At 41.3% G+C, this 19266-nt stretch overlaps 1 protein-coding gene across 3 annotated transcripts; it reads right to left on the reverse strand.

Annotated features, from left to right (window-relative positions):
• Nucleotides 1–763: 763 nt before the first annotated feature.
• nlrx1 (NLR family member X1) lies at nt 764–15279 on the reverse strand. Of its 3 annotated transcripts, none has more exons than XM_081370783.1 (9): nt 15053–15279; nt 13365–13487; nt 12609–12678; nt 12392–12501; nt 11645–12267; nt 9386–10809; nt 7977–8063; nt 7069–7320; nt 764–2813 (listed from the first exon to the last, which is right to left on the reverse strand). In XM_081370783.1, the coding sequence occupies exons 2-9, from the start codon at nt 13468–13470 to the stop codon at nt 2459–2461; spliced, it is 3027 nt and encodes a 1008-aa protein (XP_081226909.1). In that variant the 5' UTR covers nt 13471–13487; nt 15053–15279; the 3' UTR covers nt 764–2458. The 3 variants fall into 3 exon arrangements, with proteins under 3 accessions (XP_081226909.1, XP_081226908.1, XP_081226910.1); XM_081370782.1 differs by having other exon boundaries at nt 11645–12270; nt 15053–15189; XM_081370784.1 differs by lacking the exon at nt 7977–8063 and having other exon boundaries at nt 11645–12270; nt 15053–15189.
• Nucleotides 15280–19266: the final 3987 nt, after the last annotated feature.

Below are 19266 nucleotides of genomic sequence, written 5' to 3' on the forward strand. Positions count from 1 at the left end.
CACAGTCAATCTGTACAAAATGCTGACAAGACTTGAGATCGGAGTTCAAAAGGAAAATCTTTAGTTGACCGGATTCAGGGCTTATTTTTGTCTGTACTTTCATTTTAAAAACTTAAAAAAAAGAAAAATGATTTGCACAGAGGTAGTGAAGAAATCATATAATTGTAATTCTTTGACTGTTTAAAAACGTTTTGAAAATCTTTAAAAAATAATGTTCCAAATTCTTATATGAATGTAGTTTTAATAGTGCACATCAAAATAAATAAAGGGATGTATATATATATATATATATGTATATATATATATCCCTTTATTTATCTGTACATCTATAACACTGCTAATATCAAATAATCGCTTTTTCTCTAAGACCTTTTTTATACAGTAAAGGTTGTCGATCTCCACTGGTTTATAAAAATAAACCCTATTAAAAGTTATTTTCTAACATTTACATTACAGGCTGTGCAATCACTGCAATGGAATATATTGTTGTATATACATACATATATATATGGTATATTACCTGTGGTGACTCTCATGATCCTGCTGAGCTCTGGGCTTCGTAAAGGGTGCAAGGTACACATTTAAATGAAGCATTACAATGCTTTTGTCAGTATGGCTCCTCCTTGTTCCACCAGGAGATTAATATTTAATCGCAGGTTTATGAGACAACTGCCATCATCACATGAAGGAAGTATTACATAAACAACTGTAATTAAGACCACTGACTACAAACTCCCCAAATAAGCTTGATTGTTTTTGAGATGGTATGAGCAGCCTCTTTTTATTGAAAGTCAAAGCAATACAGTATGACAGTCTTACATCAGCACTTTTAGTTTTATTTTGATTTTATTGCACAGCAAATTTCGGTCATAATTTGTTAGAACAAACATTTTTTCAACCATAGATTATGTTAATATTGCAGAAGCATCTAAAGGCTTGTCTTTGTTAACCTAACTTGGTTAAACCTTGTCTAGAGCACCATTTGACACTCAAATATTGTGTAAAGATTTTACACAGAAAGGTTTGAGAACTGTGAACGCACATAATTCATATAACAAGGGACCCTAAATTCTCCCTGACCACAAACGCAAAGGAAATGGCATTAAATGCCAACATTTGACATCATGCAACAAGGTTTTTTTCAAGTAGTAATCTGAAAAATTCTGGAATACCATACATTGATATTTCCCTCAAACAATCAAATAACACACATTTGTCACAGTGTTTTCTCAAAATAACCTAAAGCTAAAGTAGACGGATATGCTGTAAACACAATGATTTGTAAAATCAACCCTTTACAAACAAAATGAGAAATATTAAAGGGATAGTTCACCCAAAAATGAACATTCTGTTATTGTTTATTCACCCTCATGCCATCCCCAATGCATGTGACTTTCTTTCTGCAGATAAACACAAACAAATGTTTTTGGGAAAAATAATCTATCTCTGTGAGTCCATATAATGCAAGTGAATGGGTGTCGCTTGGTTGACACTCACAGCGATCGTGACGGTAATCTATACGACCCCAATGGATGAATCAATGTCTTTCAAAGTGAAACGATAAGTGTGTTTAACTTCTTAACATTGCTTCCAGTCTACTGTGATACAAGCGTTCTTGAGAGGGGTGTTTTGACATGACATAAGTGCGTTGTGAAGCTTGCGCAAGAAGTGGCTGTCCTCTGTGCTTTAGTGTTAAGGCCTATTTATACTTCTGCGTCGAACTGGCGCCGTAGCTACGTTGTAGGCTGTGTGTAGCGCGCGTACCCTTCGGCGTACCCTGACGTGCACCTCTCCAAAAATGTAACAACACGTCAATTCTACGCAGACCCAAGTGCTGTGATTGGTCTGCCAGAACCCCTCCCTCGGGGTTTCACATCCCTAGGTGCGCGTCAACCTGGACAACGACGCAGAAGTATAAATTAAAACCAACACGTTGCCTACGGCGTATAGGCTCCGGCGTAGGTCCGACGCAGAAGTATAATACTTCCCACGCAAACTTCACAACGCACGAACAATCATGTCAAGCTGAACTTGAGAACTTGAACTTTGAGAACTTGAGAACTAGACAGTTGGCCCGAATCGAGTTTTCTTAGTTAAAAGAGTTTAAAATATACGAATTTTTCTAACATGCACCTATCGTCGTACTTGAGAAGAAGACATTATAGCATCCAATGGGCTCAAATGGATTACCGGTTTTTTAAGCGTCAACGAAGTGGCACCCATTCAATGCATTAAATGGATTCACACAGATGGATGATTTTCCAAAAAATATTCATTTTTGTTGATCTGAAGAAAGTAAGTCATTTACAACGGGGCTGGCATGAGGGTGAGTAGCCTAAATGATGGGAGAATTTTCATTTTTGGGTGAACTATCCCTTTAAGGCTGACTGGATTAGCAACAAATATCCCTTTGAGAAATTAGACACACCTTATTCCTTTAGCTTCAATCGTAATTGCATCATTTTGTACCGGTCCCTGTACCCGTATCACTGCTCTTTTCCAGTAAGCGCAAAGTTTGCCTCACAGCGCTCTCTACTCGCCGGAAGTGTATCTTTTTCCAGATACTCGGGTGCTGTTTCCGACCCCATTCCAGGTCTTTCAGGAAGATCAGCAGTTGCTCGCGTACACGGTCTCTATCCCAGGAAAGGGAATTTTTTCCAATAACGTTCAGAATGGGATGCCAGTCCTCTGAGATGTCTGAACCCTCTGTTACAGAGGCCAGGACTTTCACGCGCCGGCCCTCCTTCACCCGAGGAACACCACGCACGTGCAACGACTGCTTGCCCACATCGGTAAGCTGGTTCAGGTACAGGCTGGGAGGAAGTATAAGCATTAAACATTTATTAACATCACAAATTAGCATGAAATTAGGTGGATTTATAAGATATAAGTGAAAATACAATTACAGATATCAAGAATTATTGTGTTTACTAGTTGAAATTCATTTTAACTAGTGAAAATAGTATTATAGATATCTAGAAATTTCATTTTTACAGGTAAGAATAGCTATGGTAATGAGTTTATGAATATTAATGAGAACTGGATTTCCCATACTCCTCTTTTAGCGCCAGTATAGGCCAAAATGGAGGAAGAACATCCAGTCAGAGAAATGCCTCTTTGTTTATTTATTTATTAGTTTGTTCGTTTTTGTTTTGTCAGTTTCCACATATCCCTTCACTCGATTGGGATGTTAACTTTTATTCTGGACGGCAAGGGCAGTGACTGTAACATCGAGCGTATTTTGCAGTATTACACCGTGTCCTAAACAGACACGATGCGATAAGATTCCAGCGACAAATAATTTGCCTGCAAAACCCAGACGCGACTGCGAGATGCGTCAATATCAATCAAAACCCACAGCCAATCAGAACCGTGTGTGGGCGGAGTCTCACGGCAAGTGCACAGCACCAGAGAGTAATCTTGACGTCACTCACAAGAAAATAGATAAGTAGCTACATAATCAAATTCACAAATATTACACCATTTTAACATTATTAAAAATACATAGGCTACTGAGTTACTAAAACAATCTTTGTCAAAGAATACACTTGTTTGTTCACAGTTTGAATGTTCTTGTTTCCATTTGTTTCATTTCAAGATCTGAGGTGAATTATCCATTGTTGCTTTTATAGCTTACAAAGCTGGAGCACTAATAATCAAAGTCAAATTACACTCTTTTAACATTAAAAAAAGCACATAAACAGTACCTGAGATTATCATTGCCACACTTTATGTTTGTTGTTCCAGCGCGACGTCGCAGAAAAATAGAAACCGTTTCTAAAATAAAATAGTCGCGGACTAGATAAAGTCTCGGACACCACCGTCTCCGGAAAGGACACCGCCGTCTCCAGAAAGGACACCAACGTCTCCGGAACACACACCAACGACTCCGGCACAGACACCAGCGTCTCTGGCTCGGCACGGACACCACCGTCTCCGGAAAGGATACCACCGTCTCTGGAACGGACACCAACGTCTCCGGCAAAGACACCACCATCTCCGGCACGGACACCACCGTCTCCGGAAAGGATACCACCGTCTCTGGAACGGACACCAACGTCTTCAGCAAAGACACCAATGTCTCCGGAACGGACATCACTGTCTCCGGAACGGACATCACTGTCTCCGGAACGGACAACACCGTCTCCGGCACGAACACCAACGTCTCTGGCACGTCTCCGGCACGGAAACCACCCACCGTCTCCGGCACGGACACCGGCACGGACACCGGCACAGACACCGGCACAGACACCACCATCTCCGGCACAGACACCGGCACAGACACCACCGTCTCCAGAGAGGACATCACCGTATCCGGCATGGACACTAACTTCTCCAGAACAGACACTAACGACTCTGGCACGGATACCACCGTCTCCGGCAAGGACAAATGCACGGATACCACCGTCTCCGGAACGGACACCAACGTCACCGGAAAGAACACCACCGTCTCCGGCACGGACACCAACATCTCTAGCACGTCTCCGCCGTCTCTGGCACGGAAATCACCCACCGTCTCCAACCACGGACCAACCAACCACGGACACCGGCATGGACACCACCGTCTCTGGCACGGACAAGTGCACAGACACCGGCACGGACACCACCGTCTCCGGAAAGGACACCAACGTCACCGGAATGGAAACTACCGTCTCCAACACGGACAACGGCACAGACACCACGGTCCCCGGGAAGGACACCACCGTCTCTGGCATGTCTCCACCGTCTCCGGCACGGACACTGGCATGGACACCACTGTCTCCGGCACGAACACCACCATCTCTGGCATGGACAATAACTTCTCCAGAACAGACACCAACAACTCTGGCACGGATACCACCGTCTCCAGCACGGACAAGTGCACGGACACCACCGTCTCCGGAACGGACACCACCCACCGTCTCCGGAATGGACACCACCAGCATGGACATCCAATGTCTCTGGCACATCTCCGCCATCTCCGGCACGGAAACCACCCACCGTCTCCGGCACGGACACCATCGTCTCCAGCACGGACACCGGCACAGACACCACCGTCTCCAGAAAGGACACCAATGTCTCCGGAATGGACACCACCGTCTCCAGAATGGACACCACCGTCTCCGGCACAGACACCACCATCTCCAGCACGGACACCAACGTCTCTGGCACGTCTCCACCGTCTCCGGCATGGAAACCACCCACCGTCTCCGGCACAGACACCAACGTCTCTGGCACATCTCCACCGTCTCCGGCACGGACACCACTGTCTCCGGCACGGACACCATCATCTCCAACATTGCCACGGACACCAATGTCTCCAGAACAGACAACAAAACGACTCCGGCACGGACACCTCCGTCTCCGGAACGGACACCAAAGTCTCCAACACAGACACCACCGTCTCTGGCACGGATACCACCGTCTCCGGAAAGGATACTACCGTCTCCAGCACGGACACCAACAGACAACAAATGTCAACAATTGAATTTGAATGGCAGCCTATGGTGACATTTCACTGGTGAACAGGGGTTAAAGTGGGCCGGAACGGTCCAGAACTGCATTCCGGCACCTCAGATAAATTTAAAAAAATTATTAATTAATATCAATGATAGCGCAACGGTAGGCTATTGTTAAAAAAAATGTTGCGTACACTGTCAAATTGCAGCCAGCCTGGTGCTCCTTCTGCATCATATCAAAACGTAATATCACTATATATATATATATACACTCACCTAAAGGATTATTAGGAACACCTGTTCAATTTCTCATTAATGCAATTATCTAATCAACCAATCACATGGCAGTTGCTTCAATGCATTTAGGGGTGTGGTCCTGGTCAAGACAATCTCCTGAACTCCAAACTGAATGTCAGAATGGGAAAGAAAGGTGATTTAAGCAATTTTGAGCGTGGCATGGTTGTTGGTGCCAGACGGGCCGGTCTGAGTATTTCACAATCTGCTCAGTTACTGGGATTTTCACGCACAACCATTTCTAGGGTTTACAAAGAATGATGTGAAAAGGGAAAAACATCCAGTATGCGGCAGTCCTGTGGGCGAAAATGCCTTGTTGATGCTAGAGGTCAGAGGAGAATGGGCCGACTGATTCAAGCTGATAGAAGAGCAACTTTGACTGAAATAACCACTCGTTACAACCGAGGTATGCAGCAAAGCATTTGTGAAGCCACAACACGCACAACCTTGAGGCGGATGGGCCACAACAGCAGAAGACCCCACAGGGTATCACTTAACTCCACTACAAATAGGAAAAAGAAGCTACAATTTGCACGAGCTCACCAAAATTGGACAGTTGAAGACTGGAAAAATGTTGCCTGGTCTGATGAGTCTCGATTTCTGTTGAGTAGAGTCAGAATTTGGCGTAAACAGAATGAGAACATGGATCCATCATGCCTTGTTACTACTGTGCAGGCTGGTGGTGGTGGTGTAATGGTGTGGGGGATGTTTTCTTGGCACACTTTAGGCCCCTTAGTGCCAATTGGGCATCGTTTAAATGCCACGGCCTACCTGAGCATTGTTTCTGACCATGTCCATCCGTTTATGACCACCATGTACCCATCCTCTGATGGCTACTTCCAGCAGGATAATGCACCATGTCACAAAGCTCGAATCATTTCAAATTGGTTTCTTGAACATGACAATGAGTTCACTGTACTAAAATGGCCCCCACAGTCTCCAGATCTCAACCCAATAGAGCATCTTTGGGATGTGGTGGAACGGGAGCTTCGTGCCCTGGATGTGCATCCCACAAATCTCCATCAACTGCAAGATGCTATCCTATCAATATGGGCCAACATTTATAAAGAATGCTTTCAGCACCTTGTTGAATCAATGCCATGTAGAATTAAGGCAGTTCTGAAGGCGAAAGGGGGTCAAACACAGAATTAGTATGGTGTTCCTAATAATCCTTTAGGTGAGTGTATATATATATATATATATATATATATATATATATATATATATATAGATAGATATATATAGATAGATATAGATATTGATACATACTATATATATATATATATATATATATATTGGACTATTAAATAAAAACAACATGTATTTTTCTACTCACTGTACTGTGTGGATGCTAGGATGTTCACGACAGGCATCGACCAGCGTGAGAGCTGCATTGTCTCCGATGTTGTTGTAGGCCACATTCAGTTCCTTTAACATGTTATGCTGGCCCAGTCTCTCAGCCAGCATTTGTGCCGATTGGTCCCCGAGGCCCGTGTGCATCAGATACAGCTGTTGCAGAGAGTGGTTACCAGACAGAGCTTCCAGTAAATTTCTGATGCCGGCGTCCGTCAAGTAGTTGTCACACAACCTGAGATCAGAGCAACACAAAATTCACAAGAAACACTTTTTCATATGTATAAACACTGATTCTTGAGTACTAGTATGAAACTGAAAAACTAGTCCATGTATCATTTAATTTTTCTGGATTAACCTGTTAAACATCGTCAGAGTTATACATTTGCATTTGGCCACAACCTTCGGTGTCTTTCATCTTCTCACGAATAGTTTTTTCCTAGCTCATTTCTGTATGGGTCAATTCTGTCAAATACTAAAATTATATGCCAAAAATGTATTATAAATATTGACAAATTTTGCATTCACGTCAATGATTGTCAGGACAATAAAACTAGAACTATTAAAAACATTTTAATTAAAATAAAGCTGATAGTGTAAATATAAATATTAGATGGAAAACTAAATGAAAAATATATATTTTTTTTCACATAAAGTATTATATTATGGTCTGACGACAGTGAGTAGTTTTATAAATTAAGAGTAAATCAAATTAAATGGTGTGTTTGGGTACAAATTTCTCAAGACTCAGTGAACAGATGCTATGCCACTAATGAATACATTGCATGAAGGTTACTGGCAGAAGTGTCATTTTTTTGTCAGTAAAAATGTCACCTACCCCTCAACCATGAATATATCACATTTACAATGTGCTATTGAAAGTAGGCTTACTGTAATGACTTAATAGTACAGTTGGGCTCAAGTAGTAGATCTCGCAGTAGAATGCAGGACTCGGGACCCAGGCTGTTAAACTGGAGACTGTAAACACACAGTGAGCAAAAACACACACGCATGCCATTAGTTTGCAGATTTCCCAGGCAGAAAATCAATAACTAATGAGGTAATTGTGCTTAGGTGTAATTATTACTGACTGCATTCTGCAAGCAAAGCAACTTAAATGCAACAATTGAATCCATAGTACAAAGTTGCATGTTAAAAGTCCAATACTTTCAATCAATAAGATGCAGCACATTAAAAAAACTTTTTGGTTATTCATAAAACTTGAGGTCAGTGTATTACAGGGCACTTCAGCAAGCTTCTATTGAGGATCAGATAATTTCAATAACATTTTAAAGGGGCCAAATATTATTAAATCTAATTATCAAATTCTAGCACCTTTTTGGCCAGTTTAACATGTTGACATAAAAAACACTAAAAACACTTAATACTATGTTTTTATGAACATTAGTATAAATCAGAGGTATGAAAGCATTGAAAAATTTGAGGTTGGTAAGAATTTTTTATGCTTTTAAAAGAATTATCTTATGCTCACCAAGGCTGTATTTATTTGATTCCAAAATACAGTAAAAAAATAGTCATATTGTGAAATATTATTTCAATTAAAATGAAATGTAATTTAATACATTTTAAAATGTAATTTATTCCTGAGACGGTAAAGCTGAATTTTCAGCATCATTACTCCAGTCTTCAGTGTCACATGATCCTTCAGAAATCATTATAATATGCTGATTTGCAACTCAAGAAACATTTCTTATTGTTATCAGTTGTGCTGCTTAATATTTTTGTGGAAATAGTGATCATTTTTTTTAAGATTCTTTGATAAATAGAAAGTTCAAAAGAATAGCATTAATTTGAAATAGAAATCTAAACTTATGAACAATGGTTTTTTTTTCTTTATTATGAAAGTTCACCCATATATTCCAGCCTATTAGCTGGTATCCTAGACTGGTCAGACTGGTCTGAACGTTGATTTTGGCCACTTTTCAGCTGGTCATGTTGAGAGAACCAGCTTAAACACACTAGCTTGACCAGACTACAAGACCACTTTAAACCAGCTAAGAAAAGCAAAACTCCTAAGGCTTTTGTTTGCTAGTTTTTGTTCTCAGCAGGAAACATTTGAAAGAAGAGCAGACTGCTAGTTGATGCGCCCTGGAGTACACTAACTAACTGAATGTCAAACATGTATTCATTTGAGATTTAACAATATCTAGAGAGGTAAACAAAAAGCTTATGTTAGATGTTCAGTATGCTTAAAGGGTTTCTACTTTTATGCACAACACTGCATGATTCAAGCATGCAAAACATTGGCTAGTTTTCTCTATAGTACGTGCAAGTCTCACTTGAGGTTGCTAGTGTGATGGAAGGCTGGCCAGAGGATCTGCAGTAACTCTGGAGTGATGTGGCAGGAGGAGAGGTTCAGCTCATTAAGGTGGAAGCTTGAGTGTGTGCAGCCCAGAACGGTGCTCAGCACAAAGCACTTGTGTGGTGTCATGCGTACGGTTGACAAGTTAACGGTCTTGATGGATTGTAGGACTTCAGCAGTGAGTCGTGGGTTCTGAAACTCATACAGCAGGACCAGAAGGTCCATGAGTTCCTCAGGAGGCTGCTTCTTCTTACTCTCCTTGATCAGGTGTTTTCTCAGCGCACGAGTGATCTGAGCAACCGTATGACTCTTGATGTTGCATCCGAGCTGGTCTAACAGCCTCCGGTTCCCGTAATGAAGTAGTCCACCCATGAAGATAGGATATAGTTCAAACGCCCTGGTGTCGGTTTCCTGTTGTGGCTGAGGACCATGCACTCCTAGCAGACTTTGCTCCACCTGGTCCAAGACGTCTTCGTTGAAGCTGTCCTCTGAACGAAACATTTCCGCAGCCATGGTGTTCGCAATACGGCCTTTGCTAAGGCTGCTGAATCGCTCGAAGAATTTCGGGAACAACTTAAGCAAGTTGAAAAGAGCGAAGATTCGGAAAGGTATGATTTTGGAGAGGATGCTCAGTAGGCTTGTGATATCCTCAGTGGCTTGTCCCAAAGCCTCAGACACCTCCCTAGTCAACTTCTCCAGGACGCTTTTGTTCTCGCCAAGAACGACATAAAGAGCAGCTAGATATTCCTGCATGGCGGGAACAGCAAACACATAGCGTCTACCACCAGTTTCGGGATCTGTACCATGATCATCACGAGGCACCAGAAAGAAATCAAGCACATCTGTGCGGAACACCGCCAGTTGCTGGAGCTCTTCGTCCGTTTTAGTCTTGCCGCCGACCCACTGCTCCAGTTCGTCATCGGAGAACGATGTCCGTTTGTTGGTGATGCCATCAAAAGCTAGTTTACCAACAGTACGGACCACATAGAGCATTAATGAGTTCTGTTGCTCTTGTGAAGAGTCGTTTCCATCCACAGTTATCACTTCTCCTCCGAAGTTGAGCCTCATGAAGCTGGTGTAGGTGCCAGTGAGGGTTCGAATCGGTGCCTTCGTATCAGTAAAATGCAATAAATGAAGAGTGGCACATGTGAGCCAGCAGTAAGATGGTAAGAAGCAGGCGGTAGCTAACTGAGTTTCCCGCTGTAGATTTAGGTAAAGCATCTCTATGAGCATCTCGGCAGCCTTGTCCGGCTTTTCTTCATTCTGTTGCAAGAGTCTACTGGTGAAGTAGGCTCTCTGGCGATCAGGATCATTGAAGCCACAGATCTGTACATAACGTTTTATGTATTTTCTAGGAACGTTGTCCACGGCAGATAGTCTGGTTGTAACCAAAATGCTGGCCTGTAAGAAAATCAACATGTTTTAGTAGCTATAAATTACAATAAACATTAATCTAAAGGAAGGGAGGTAAATGATACATAAGATTCCCCACATGTTCTAAGTTTTCATTTTGATCTCATATTATCATATAAAAAAAAAACGTTTATATGATTGTCAAGAAAAGTGTAGATAAGTGTAAAATCTAACCAAGTAAAAAGTAATTATTTCAATATAATTTTAAAAGTGTGTACACATCTTTATCATTATTTATATTTTCCATCCATTTTTATATGTTTCAATATAAAAACCCATTACTGGTATTATAAATAAATATAATGAATTCATAAATATGAATTAACCACATAAAACTATCTGTCTGATATTATAAGAGACTTACTAACTGACCCTGGCACACAGCCCTAAGGGTCTGCAGGGGTCCTCTTTATGATATAACTTCCTCTTTTATGCTTTTTTTTGTTGGTATTTTGGTAGCACCACATGACTTTGATATGTCAGACATCATATATCAAATATAAAATATGATTTTCAAGAAAATCATTCTTTTTTTTCTTCATTAGGAGAAACAAAATATCAATTAATTTAAATTCAGAAATAAAAAATCCTCATCGTATAGCAGGTGTATTAAAGTCACTGTATTTATGAATTGCAGTTTTAATGTATTTGTAAATTAATAGATCTAGAAGAAAAAAAAAAGAGAAAAAAAAAAAGAGTGTCATGTCATTAACCAATGGTAATTACATCACAAAACCACGACCCATTTAATCTGGGACATGATTCCAAATGCCAGGTCACAGAAAAAAAGCTTCAAAAATAAAGAGCTGAGCTCATTCAGTACCTCAGGTAGCAGGTACTTCCTAAGCAGATTAACAACAACAGCTCCAGATGGGAGAGCCTCATTGGGATCACTGCATAACTCTGTGGAGCCGATACGAAAATCCAGCTTCATTTTCTCCATTCCATTGAAGATGAAGAGGACATCCTTAGCCTTGTCAGTATCTCCACTGAGATAAGGTGTCTTGAGAAGGTGCATGTATTTCCTGCCTACAATATTTCGAAGGGATGTTGGTTTGGATAAATTGGCGAGATCCTCACAGGAGAAGGGCAACACAAGTTTGAACTGGGAGTAAATAGATCCAGCACACCAATCCAGCACCATTTTACGGACGACAGTACTTTTCCCTGTGCCGACAGCCCCATATAGCAAAACATTTAGTCCTCGTGCCTTGTTTCCATTATTATTATCATCAAAGAGCTGCTTAACTGTGAGAGAGGGACGTGGAGATACCCTTTCCTTTGCCTTGAAGGGACTAAGGCCTCTATCCTCATCAGGATGATGCTCTAGGATAAGTGGCTCCACATGCATAGTTTCGGGAGAAAAATAGCCACCGAATCGCCTCTCCTCTTGAGGAAGGTGACTGAACCATAATGCCAACTTCTGTTTGTGGATCTCAATGGGATCTGCTGGTTAAGCATGAAATACATTGCTATTTTATGAGATGAATGATCATTGATTAAGAGGCACTAAATCACTAAGATATTTTAATATGGCATCCAAATGTAAACAATTAATGCATAAACTCACCTGTGACAGGCTCATAGGTACAAAAGAACCTGGGGTTGAATCCAGAGATGGAATAGCACATAGATGTTCTCAGTTCTCTCCATGTATTTCTATAAGAGCTTGTTTTCTTGCTGATGAGACAACACACAGACAATTTCAAAACATATTTTCTGAAAACACTAGACATAGATGCTGCATCAGGAAATGCTGGATTAATTTCTCTCAGAATTATACTTACATTGGGAATGGCAAGTGACGTTGTATTACACTACCGCAGATGCCATCTGATCGGAGGCTTAAGTTAAAGGCTGAAATGAGCAATTATTATTTCAATTATACAAAACAAACAAACGATGATATACATTGCTGATACATACTGATATACGTCTGATGTACATTACCTTTTAAAAGTTTGGGGTCAGTATAATTTTAACATCAATACAATAGATTTTTTATTTTAAAGCTGCAGTCCATTGTTTAACTTCTTTGTCGCCATCTCTGTTCAAATCTGCAATTGCAGTTATTAGTGGAATTATCACTCTTTTTTCTGTAGCCACTCCTAAGTCTTTTGCATTTTACAACGGGGGAATCTCCAGTTGTCACTGCTGATTGTCGTTTAAACCTTTCTGGATCCGCCATCAAATTGATAAGTTTAATTATATCAAGTGCTGTGAGAAAAGGCTATAAATCTCCACCTCCAACATCCTCACACGCAATATAGCCTACTAGCCGAGACACCTTCTTTATGTGTACAGATGTGACGTAATGACGCAAAGACATGCTCGAATTTCCCACGGAAATCCACCAGTACCACTGGAATTAAAAACATTATTACAAGCTTACCGTTTTGAATCGAGCTAAGGCAAGCAGATAGTTTTGAACACTGGCTGGTTATGTACTTGCTCACAAATTTATTTCGGATAATTTTTAACCTAAAAAAGTTACGGACTGCAGCTTTAAAATAAATTGTTAAATTAAGTAATTGAACACCTACTTGTTTCAAGAGCCCTGTTGTGAAGTTTGCAGCAGACATCTTTTGATGACCCTCGGCATCTCCATCTTAACACTTCCGTTCCCGATGGCCTTCCAAATCGCCACATTTTGACTAAAATCACCCCTAAAGTATGATATGTTTTGAAATAGTTACTTTAAAAGGTTAAACAGGTCTGGAAACTGTGTAGTACAGGGAGACCAATGCTATAATCAACACAGTAATGTAAGTGTATCTGAGAAAAATAAGCCAAACCTTGTAAGGTCACTCCTTTGGCTTTGTGTTTCAATGACACATAATGCTTACACAGGAACGTGATACACATGTTTTACCAACACACCCTAAGTATTAATTTTGGATAATGTGTATTATCCAAAGAAACACCATGATGCATAACTACGTACTTAGTGTGAACAATGTGGTATTTAAATACTCCCCAAATCAATTCCAGATATATAGGCCTATATATAAATTCTCCACAAGGTGAGTTGAAATTCCGGCCTGGGAAAACCCAGACGAACTTCCGGCAAATTTAGATTTGCTCTGCAAGTCAGTCTGGCCAAGAGCCCATTCAAGCCCATTTCCAATCTTTCCAAATTTTGGCACCAATCACGAACGTTGAGGCGGGCTTTACACGATGACGATCGCTCTGATTGGTTTTATTTGAGCGACGTCCGTTGGTGACGCCCCTTTGGAAATGGGATGTGAATGAAGCTTCCCCAGACCCACTCTCAGTTACGACTGAGAAGGGTCTGGTGTAAACCAGGCTATTGAAATTCATCAATCAAGTTGATATTGATGAATGATCAAGAAAGTCAAGTGATTAGTCTGTGACTGTGTATTTAATACACAAGAGAAAATGTTTGTTCTAACGACTGTGATGAAGACACTTTGAAGGAATGACCTTTCATCACACCTGTATCTAAACCAATAGTTGAAACTCATTTTCATTAAGTAATTTACAACATAACAAGAATACTCTGCATCTAATTCATCAAACGACCACCTTAGACCAGTGGTTGTCAACATTTTTCACTCCAAGCTCCCCTTTGTCCAAGACAATATTCAAAGGCCCTCCTATCTAAGCTAAGATTCTAAGATTTATTGGGGCCCCCTGGAAGTTTACCACCACTGGTTTAGACCATCTAGAAAACAGCTACCACATTCCCAAAAAGTTAACAGCACAGGGCAAATATTTCGGACAGTTACAGTCCAAAATAACCAACAATCAAATGCTTAATGGTGATATTTAACAATATGGATTATTTTTAGTCTAAGTCATATGTTTTATTACTATTATTATTATTATTATTATTTGACTTTTACAGCTCTTGTTAGCAGTTGTCTTATCTGTAAAACATTTGCATATCCAACTGCACTTTAAAACATTTCGTACAGGTCAAACAGTTTTGACTGTAATGTAAACAAATGTATCCGTCACACGTGCCTGTCAAGCATCTTCGAGTGTGATAAAAATATTTAATGGAATTCGTCAATTCGATTTTTGGAATTCGATGAAAACTCAGTTCTGAACTTGGTTTTTGAAGCGTTGTTGTGACGTACTTTATTTCAATATAAATCACCCTAATGTATGAATATGAGCAACAGAGCACAATGACTAACGTTACTACCGTTAACATGATAAATCAGACGTAACGATTAAGATGCTTGTAATTAATGCAAGTCTTTACCAAATCTAGAGGCTTGGAATACGGTGAATTCTTCCGAATTTTCCCTCGAACTCTGCCAGCGTTCTGACGCTCAGTTCAAAGCCGAGGAAAGCGTCCATTCTACGGCAGGACGTTGAGAGCTCTCCGCTCCGTCTTCCTGCTAAGCTAGTCAGTCGTAGTACCGCCCACAAACACATACGTTCAACTTTGTGTTCGACATCGGCTGCGGCTTGATGCACCCGATCGGCGAGAGTAGCCGCGTGCAGGCGGGGAGGAGCTGCAAACGGAGATGTGAAGTCGGACACTTTCTGGTTCCCGTAGTGACCGCTCACAGTGTTTGCATACTTTACCACAGCTGCAGTGAAATAAATGCAATATTTGCCAAATAATGTTTCAGAGACATTTTCATTCAATACTTTATATACTGCTTCTTCACACAGCGTCTGTTTGAACAAGAATAAAGTTCAACCTTCAACATAAGCTACTATCAATGAAGTGGAGTCTACGTTTTTTAATCAGTTTTATTTTGATAAACATGACACAATATAACATCGCAACTACATGAAAAGAGTGTTTACTGTTATAAAAAAAACTGATTTGTGCGCTTTAGAGGAACTAAAGGTGTTTGAATAAACACGCAACACATGTGATCGTTGTCATGCAATGGATCTGGCCAATCGTGGAACAGCTGTGTCGTCATCAGCCCTCGTGAAGCCCAGTGCAGCCGCTCTTGAGAAGCTGCGCGCGTGATTTTTTTTCCCAAACCACTTCAGCGGAAATCCCCAGTGATTGGTGTAGGGCAATCAGGGCGGGATTTCCGCTGAAGTGGTTTGGGAAAAAAAATCACGCAAGCTGCGCTGGCTGAGTTCTCCGGCTACTCTCGAATCGGTCTCGCGGTACTTTGATGGCATATGTCACAGTCACGTGACGTCGGCGCTGGATCAAGTCGGACAAAATTTCTAACCGGCATGCACTGCTTCAAGTCAGCCGCTGATCGGTCTGCGCAGAGCTGCATGAAGTCGAACAAGCCTATTTACAACAACGCCGTAGCGAAGGTCAAATTACTTAATAAAAGCCATAACGTAGACATAGTGAAGCCACATATGCCGAGTTAGGATGATATAATGTGAAAGCATAGTGATTTTTTAAAAGTTATATCCTACCGGCAGCTTAAAATTTACGGTAGCCTAAGGTATAGTCAGACTGCAAAATCATACAGCATGTAACAATTTTATAGGCCCACCCAAGCATTAATTACTATTATGCGATGTCATAAGCTGTTTTTGCCCTGATCAAACTAACACACCTACAATTTTCAGTATCAAGTCCAACAACATGGACCAATAGCTATAGGGGTTCCTCAAGGATGATGAATGCTTCTACTGTAAGCTCTTTGGCTCCAAGGAATTCTGAGTAGTTCACAATTCTTAGAAAGGTTCTTTGATGAAACATGAAACAAACAGGTTGCGTGGTATAGCCTACTTCTATTTTAGTTCAATGAGTCAGAGTTAGTCAATGTTCAAAATAATTTTCTCTCTCTCTCTGAAATGCACTGTCAGATGTCTTAGTTTTTACTTATGTAAGAGGTCAAATAAATTATAACATTTCAAGCATTTATTATTAAATTATTCTATGAACCAGTATGGATACTACATCCAAGCAGTGTTTTGCAATTGTTAGTCAGAAACTGCACCTCTGATGAGAATCTTCAGAATTTTATTTCTAAACACACTAGCCTACATACATTTGGCAGAATGACATGTTAAGCAATACATTGCTGATATACATAGTATGAAGTTTGTTGGTCTAAAAAAATTATAACTTTGTTTTAATACATAATTTGTAGCACCAAGTAATTACATAAAATCTCAAGACGAAAATACGAAATAATCAAAAAAGAAAGAAACCTATAATAAAATATACTATACAAAAAGATTGATACAATGGTTTAATAGAAACCCAGGCACTGTGTGAACCTTCACAGTCATCTGGTTTAAATTAAAAACCTTTTCAGACTTGTGCAATGATATATAAACATCCTCACCTCAGGCTCAATATGTCATGATGTGCTTTCTGAAACTGAAAATGCAAAAAAAAAAAACCTTCATTCGAATTAGTGTTTGAATAAAAAAATGGCATCAGTGTTCGTGTGAGCTTAAAATCCAGAGTTAAATGAGTTTTAGAATTGCCACAACTATTTTAGTTATAGGAACTCCTTTTGGAAGACCTAATTTAGCTCCTACTTCAGAGTAGGGTCTAAACGGGTCTAAACCAGCACTAACTATTCGTGACGTTAGGCCGGTGACACACTGGATGCGTGGCGTGAGCGTCTCAGCTGCGTGGCGTGTCCGTTTTTATTTCGGCTCCCATGTTAACAGGTTAGAGCTTGCACACTGCGTGCGTGACACGCGCGTCTCAAGCCTTGTTTATACTCGACGCAGCCGCAAGATCGCGAGGCGCGCGCGGCAAAAATGACGTCATTGCGGAGTGGGCGGTCTCGCGCGTTGGGTTCGCAAGACCCAATTTCGCCTGGCGGTGTGCACGGCACTTTTTGTAACATCGCGCGCGGCGCCGCATCCGAAGATGAACGACTTTGAGCCGAATCTGGCCGAGCTCGAACTTCTCACCACACCGGCTACACATAGGCACCCAGTTTGCACGTATAAATGAGTTGCTTACATTTAAAAAATGAACATACAATAGCATAAAAAGTATTTTTAATGAACAAAGGTCCATGTTTAATAAATATGTTCACGAAACTTGAAATGTAATGTTTAGTGAAATTAGAAAATATGTAAGAGATCGTTAGTTTAGTTATGTTTTATACACATTCTAATATCCATATATTTTGTTTTATTGTCACGAGTAATAATCTCTGGGTTTACTGGGTTTTACACGATTCTTTTTGTAGTGTGGTATTGGTGGTGAAAATAAACATTGTCACGTGTGTATGCTTTCTTCTTCTCACTGCTGATTCCTGGTGGTTTAGAGGACAAATACTCGAGTCGCCCCCTATCGTTTCAAAGAATAGTACAACGGTGAGCGCGTCAAGTATAAACGCCTCGTCCGTTTGCGGAGGTGCGCGCGCAGTCTGCGGAGACTCGCGCTGCGGAGCCAGGCGAAAGTATAACCCCTCATTTACCCCTCATTTACACTGCACACGTGTGCGGTGCATTACGTCTGCGACAAGGTTTTATTCCGTCCTCCACGCGGTGCCAACTCACACCGGGAGCATTTCAGAAGCGGAGCGACTAGATGCGCGAGACCACGTGATTTGCCTGTCAGACGTGGTTTTTCTTGATTTTTGAGTTTCTACCATACAGTCTATGGTTTCTACCAAGGATATTGGTGTGTAATACGTTTGGGAGTTTGCACAGGGTGTTTATTTTGAATTTGACAATGTTTTTTTTACTTTTATTTTGTATTCCCGGTGCGACTTGGACGCGCGTCCGTCAAAAATAGACTAGGCGCCTATATTTAGCGAAGCGGCGCGAAGAGCCGCTTCTGGGAAGCTTCTGAAACGCGCCGCGTCGCGGCCGGTGTAAACACAAGCATTGACTAGAATGGGCGCGATCAGCTCCGGTAGCCGTGTCGCAGCCGTAATGCGCCGCAGACGTGTGCGGTGTAAATGAGGGGTTACACCGCACACGTCTGCGGCGCATTACGGCTGCGACACGGCTACCGGAGCTGATCGCGCCCATTCTAGTCAATGCTTGTGTTTACACCGGCCGCGACGCGGCGCGTTTCAGAAGCTTCCCAGAAGCGGCTCTTCGCGCCGCTTCGCTAAATATAGGCGCCTAGTCTATTTTTGACGGACGCGCGTCCAAGTCGCACCGGGAATACAAAATAAAAGTAAAAAAAACATTGTCAAATTCAAAATAAACACCCTGTGCAAACTCCCAAACGTATTACACACCAATATCCTTGGTAGAAACCATAGACTGTATGGTAGAAACTCAAAAATCAAGAAAAACCACGTCTGACAGGCAAATCACGTGGTCTCGCGCATCTAGTCGCTCCGCTTCTGAAATGCTCCCGGTGTGAGTTGGCACCGCGTGGAGGACGGAATAAAACCTTGTCGCAGACGTAATGCACCGCACACGTGTGCAGTGTAAATGAGGGGTGACCCCTCATTTACACCGCACACGTCTGCGGCGCATTACGGCTGCGACACGGCTACCGGAGCTGATCGCGCCCATTCTAGTCAATGCTGGTGTTTACACCGGCCGCGATGC

The sequence above is a fragment of the Scardinius erythrophthalmus genome (genome assembly GCF_964197995.2).
Source record: "Scardinius erythrophthalmus genome assembly, chromosome: 7".
In the NCBI taxonomy this organism is placed as follows: Eukaryota; Metazoa; Chordata; class Actinopteri; order Cypriniformes; family Leuciscidae; genus Scardinius; species Scardinius erythrophthalmus.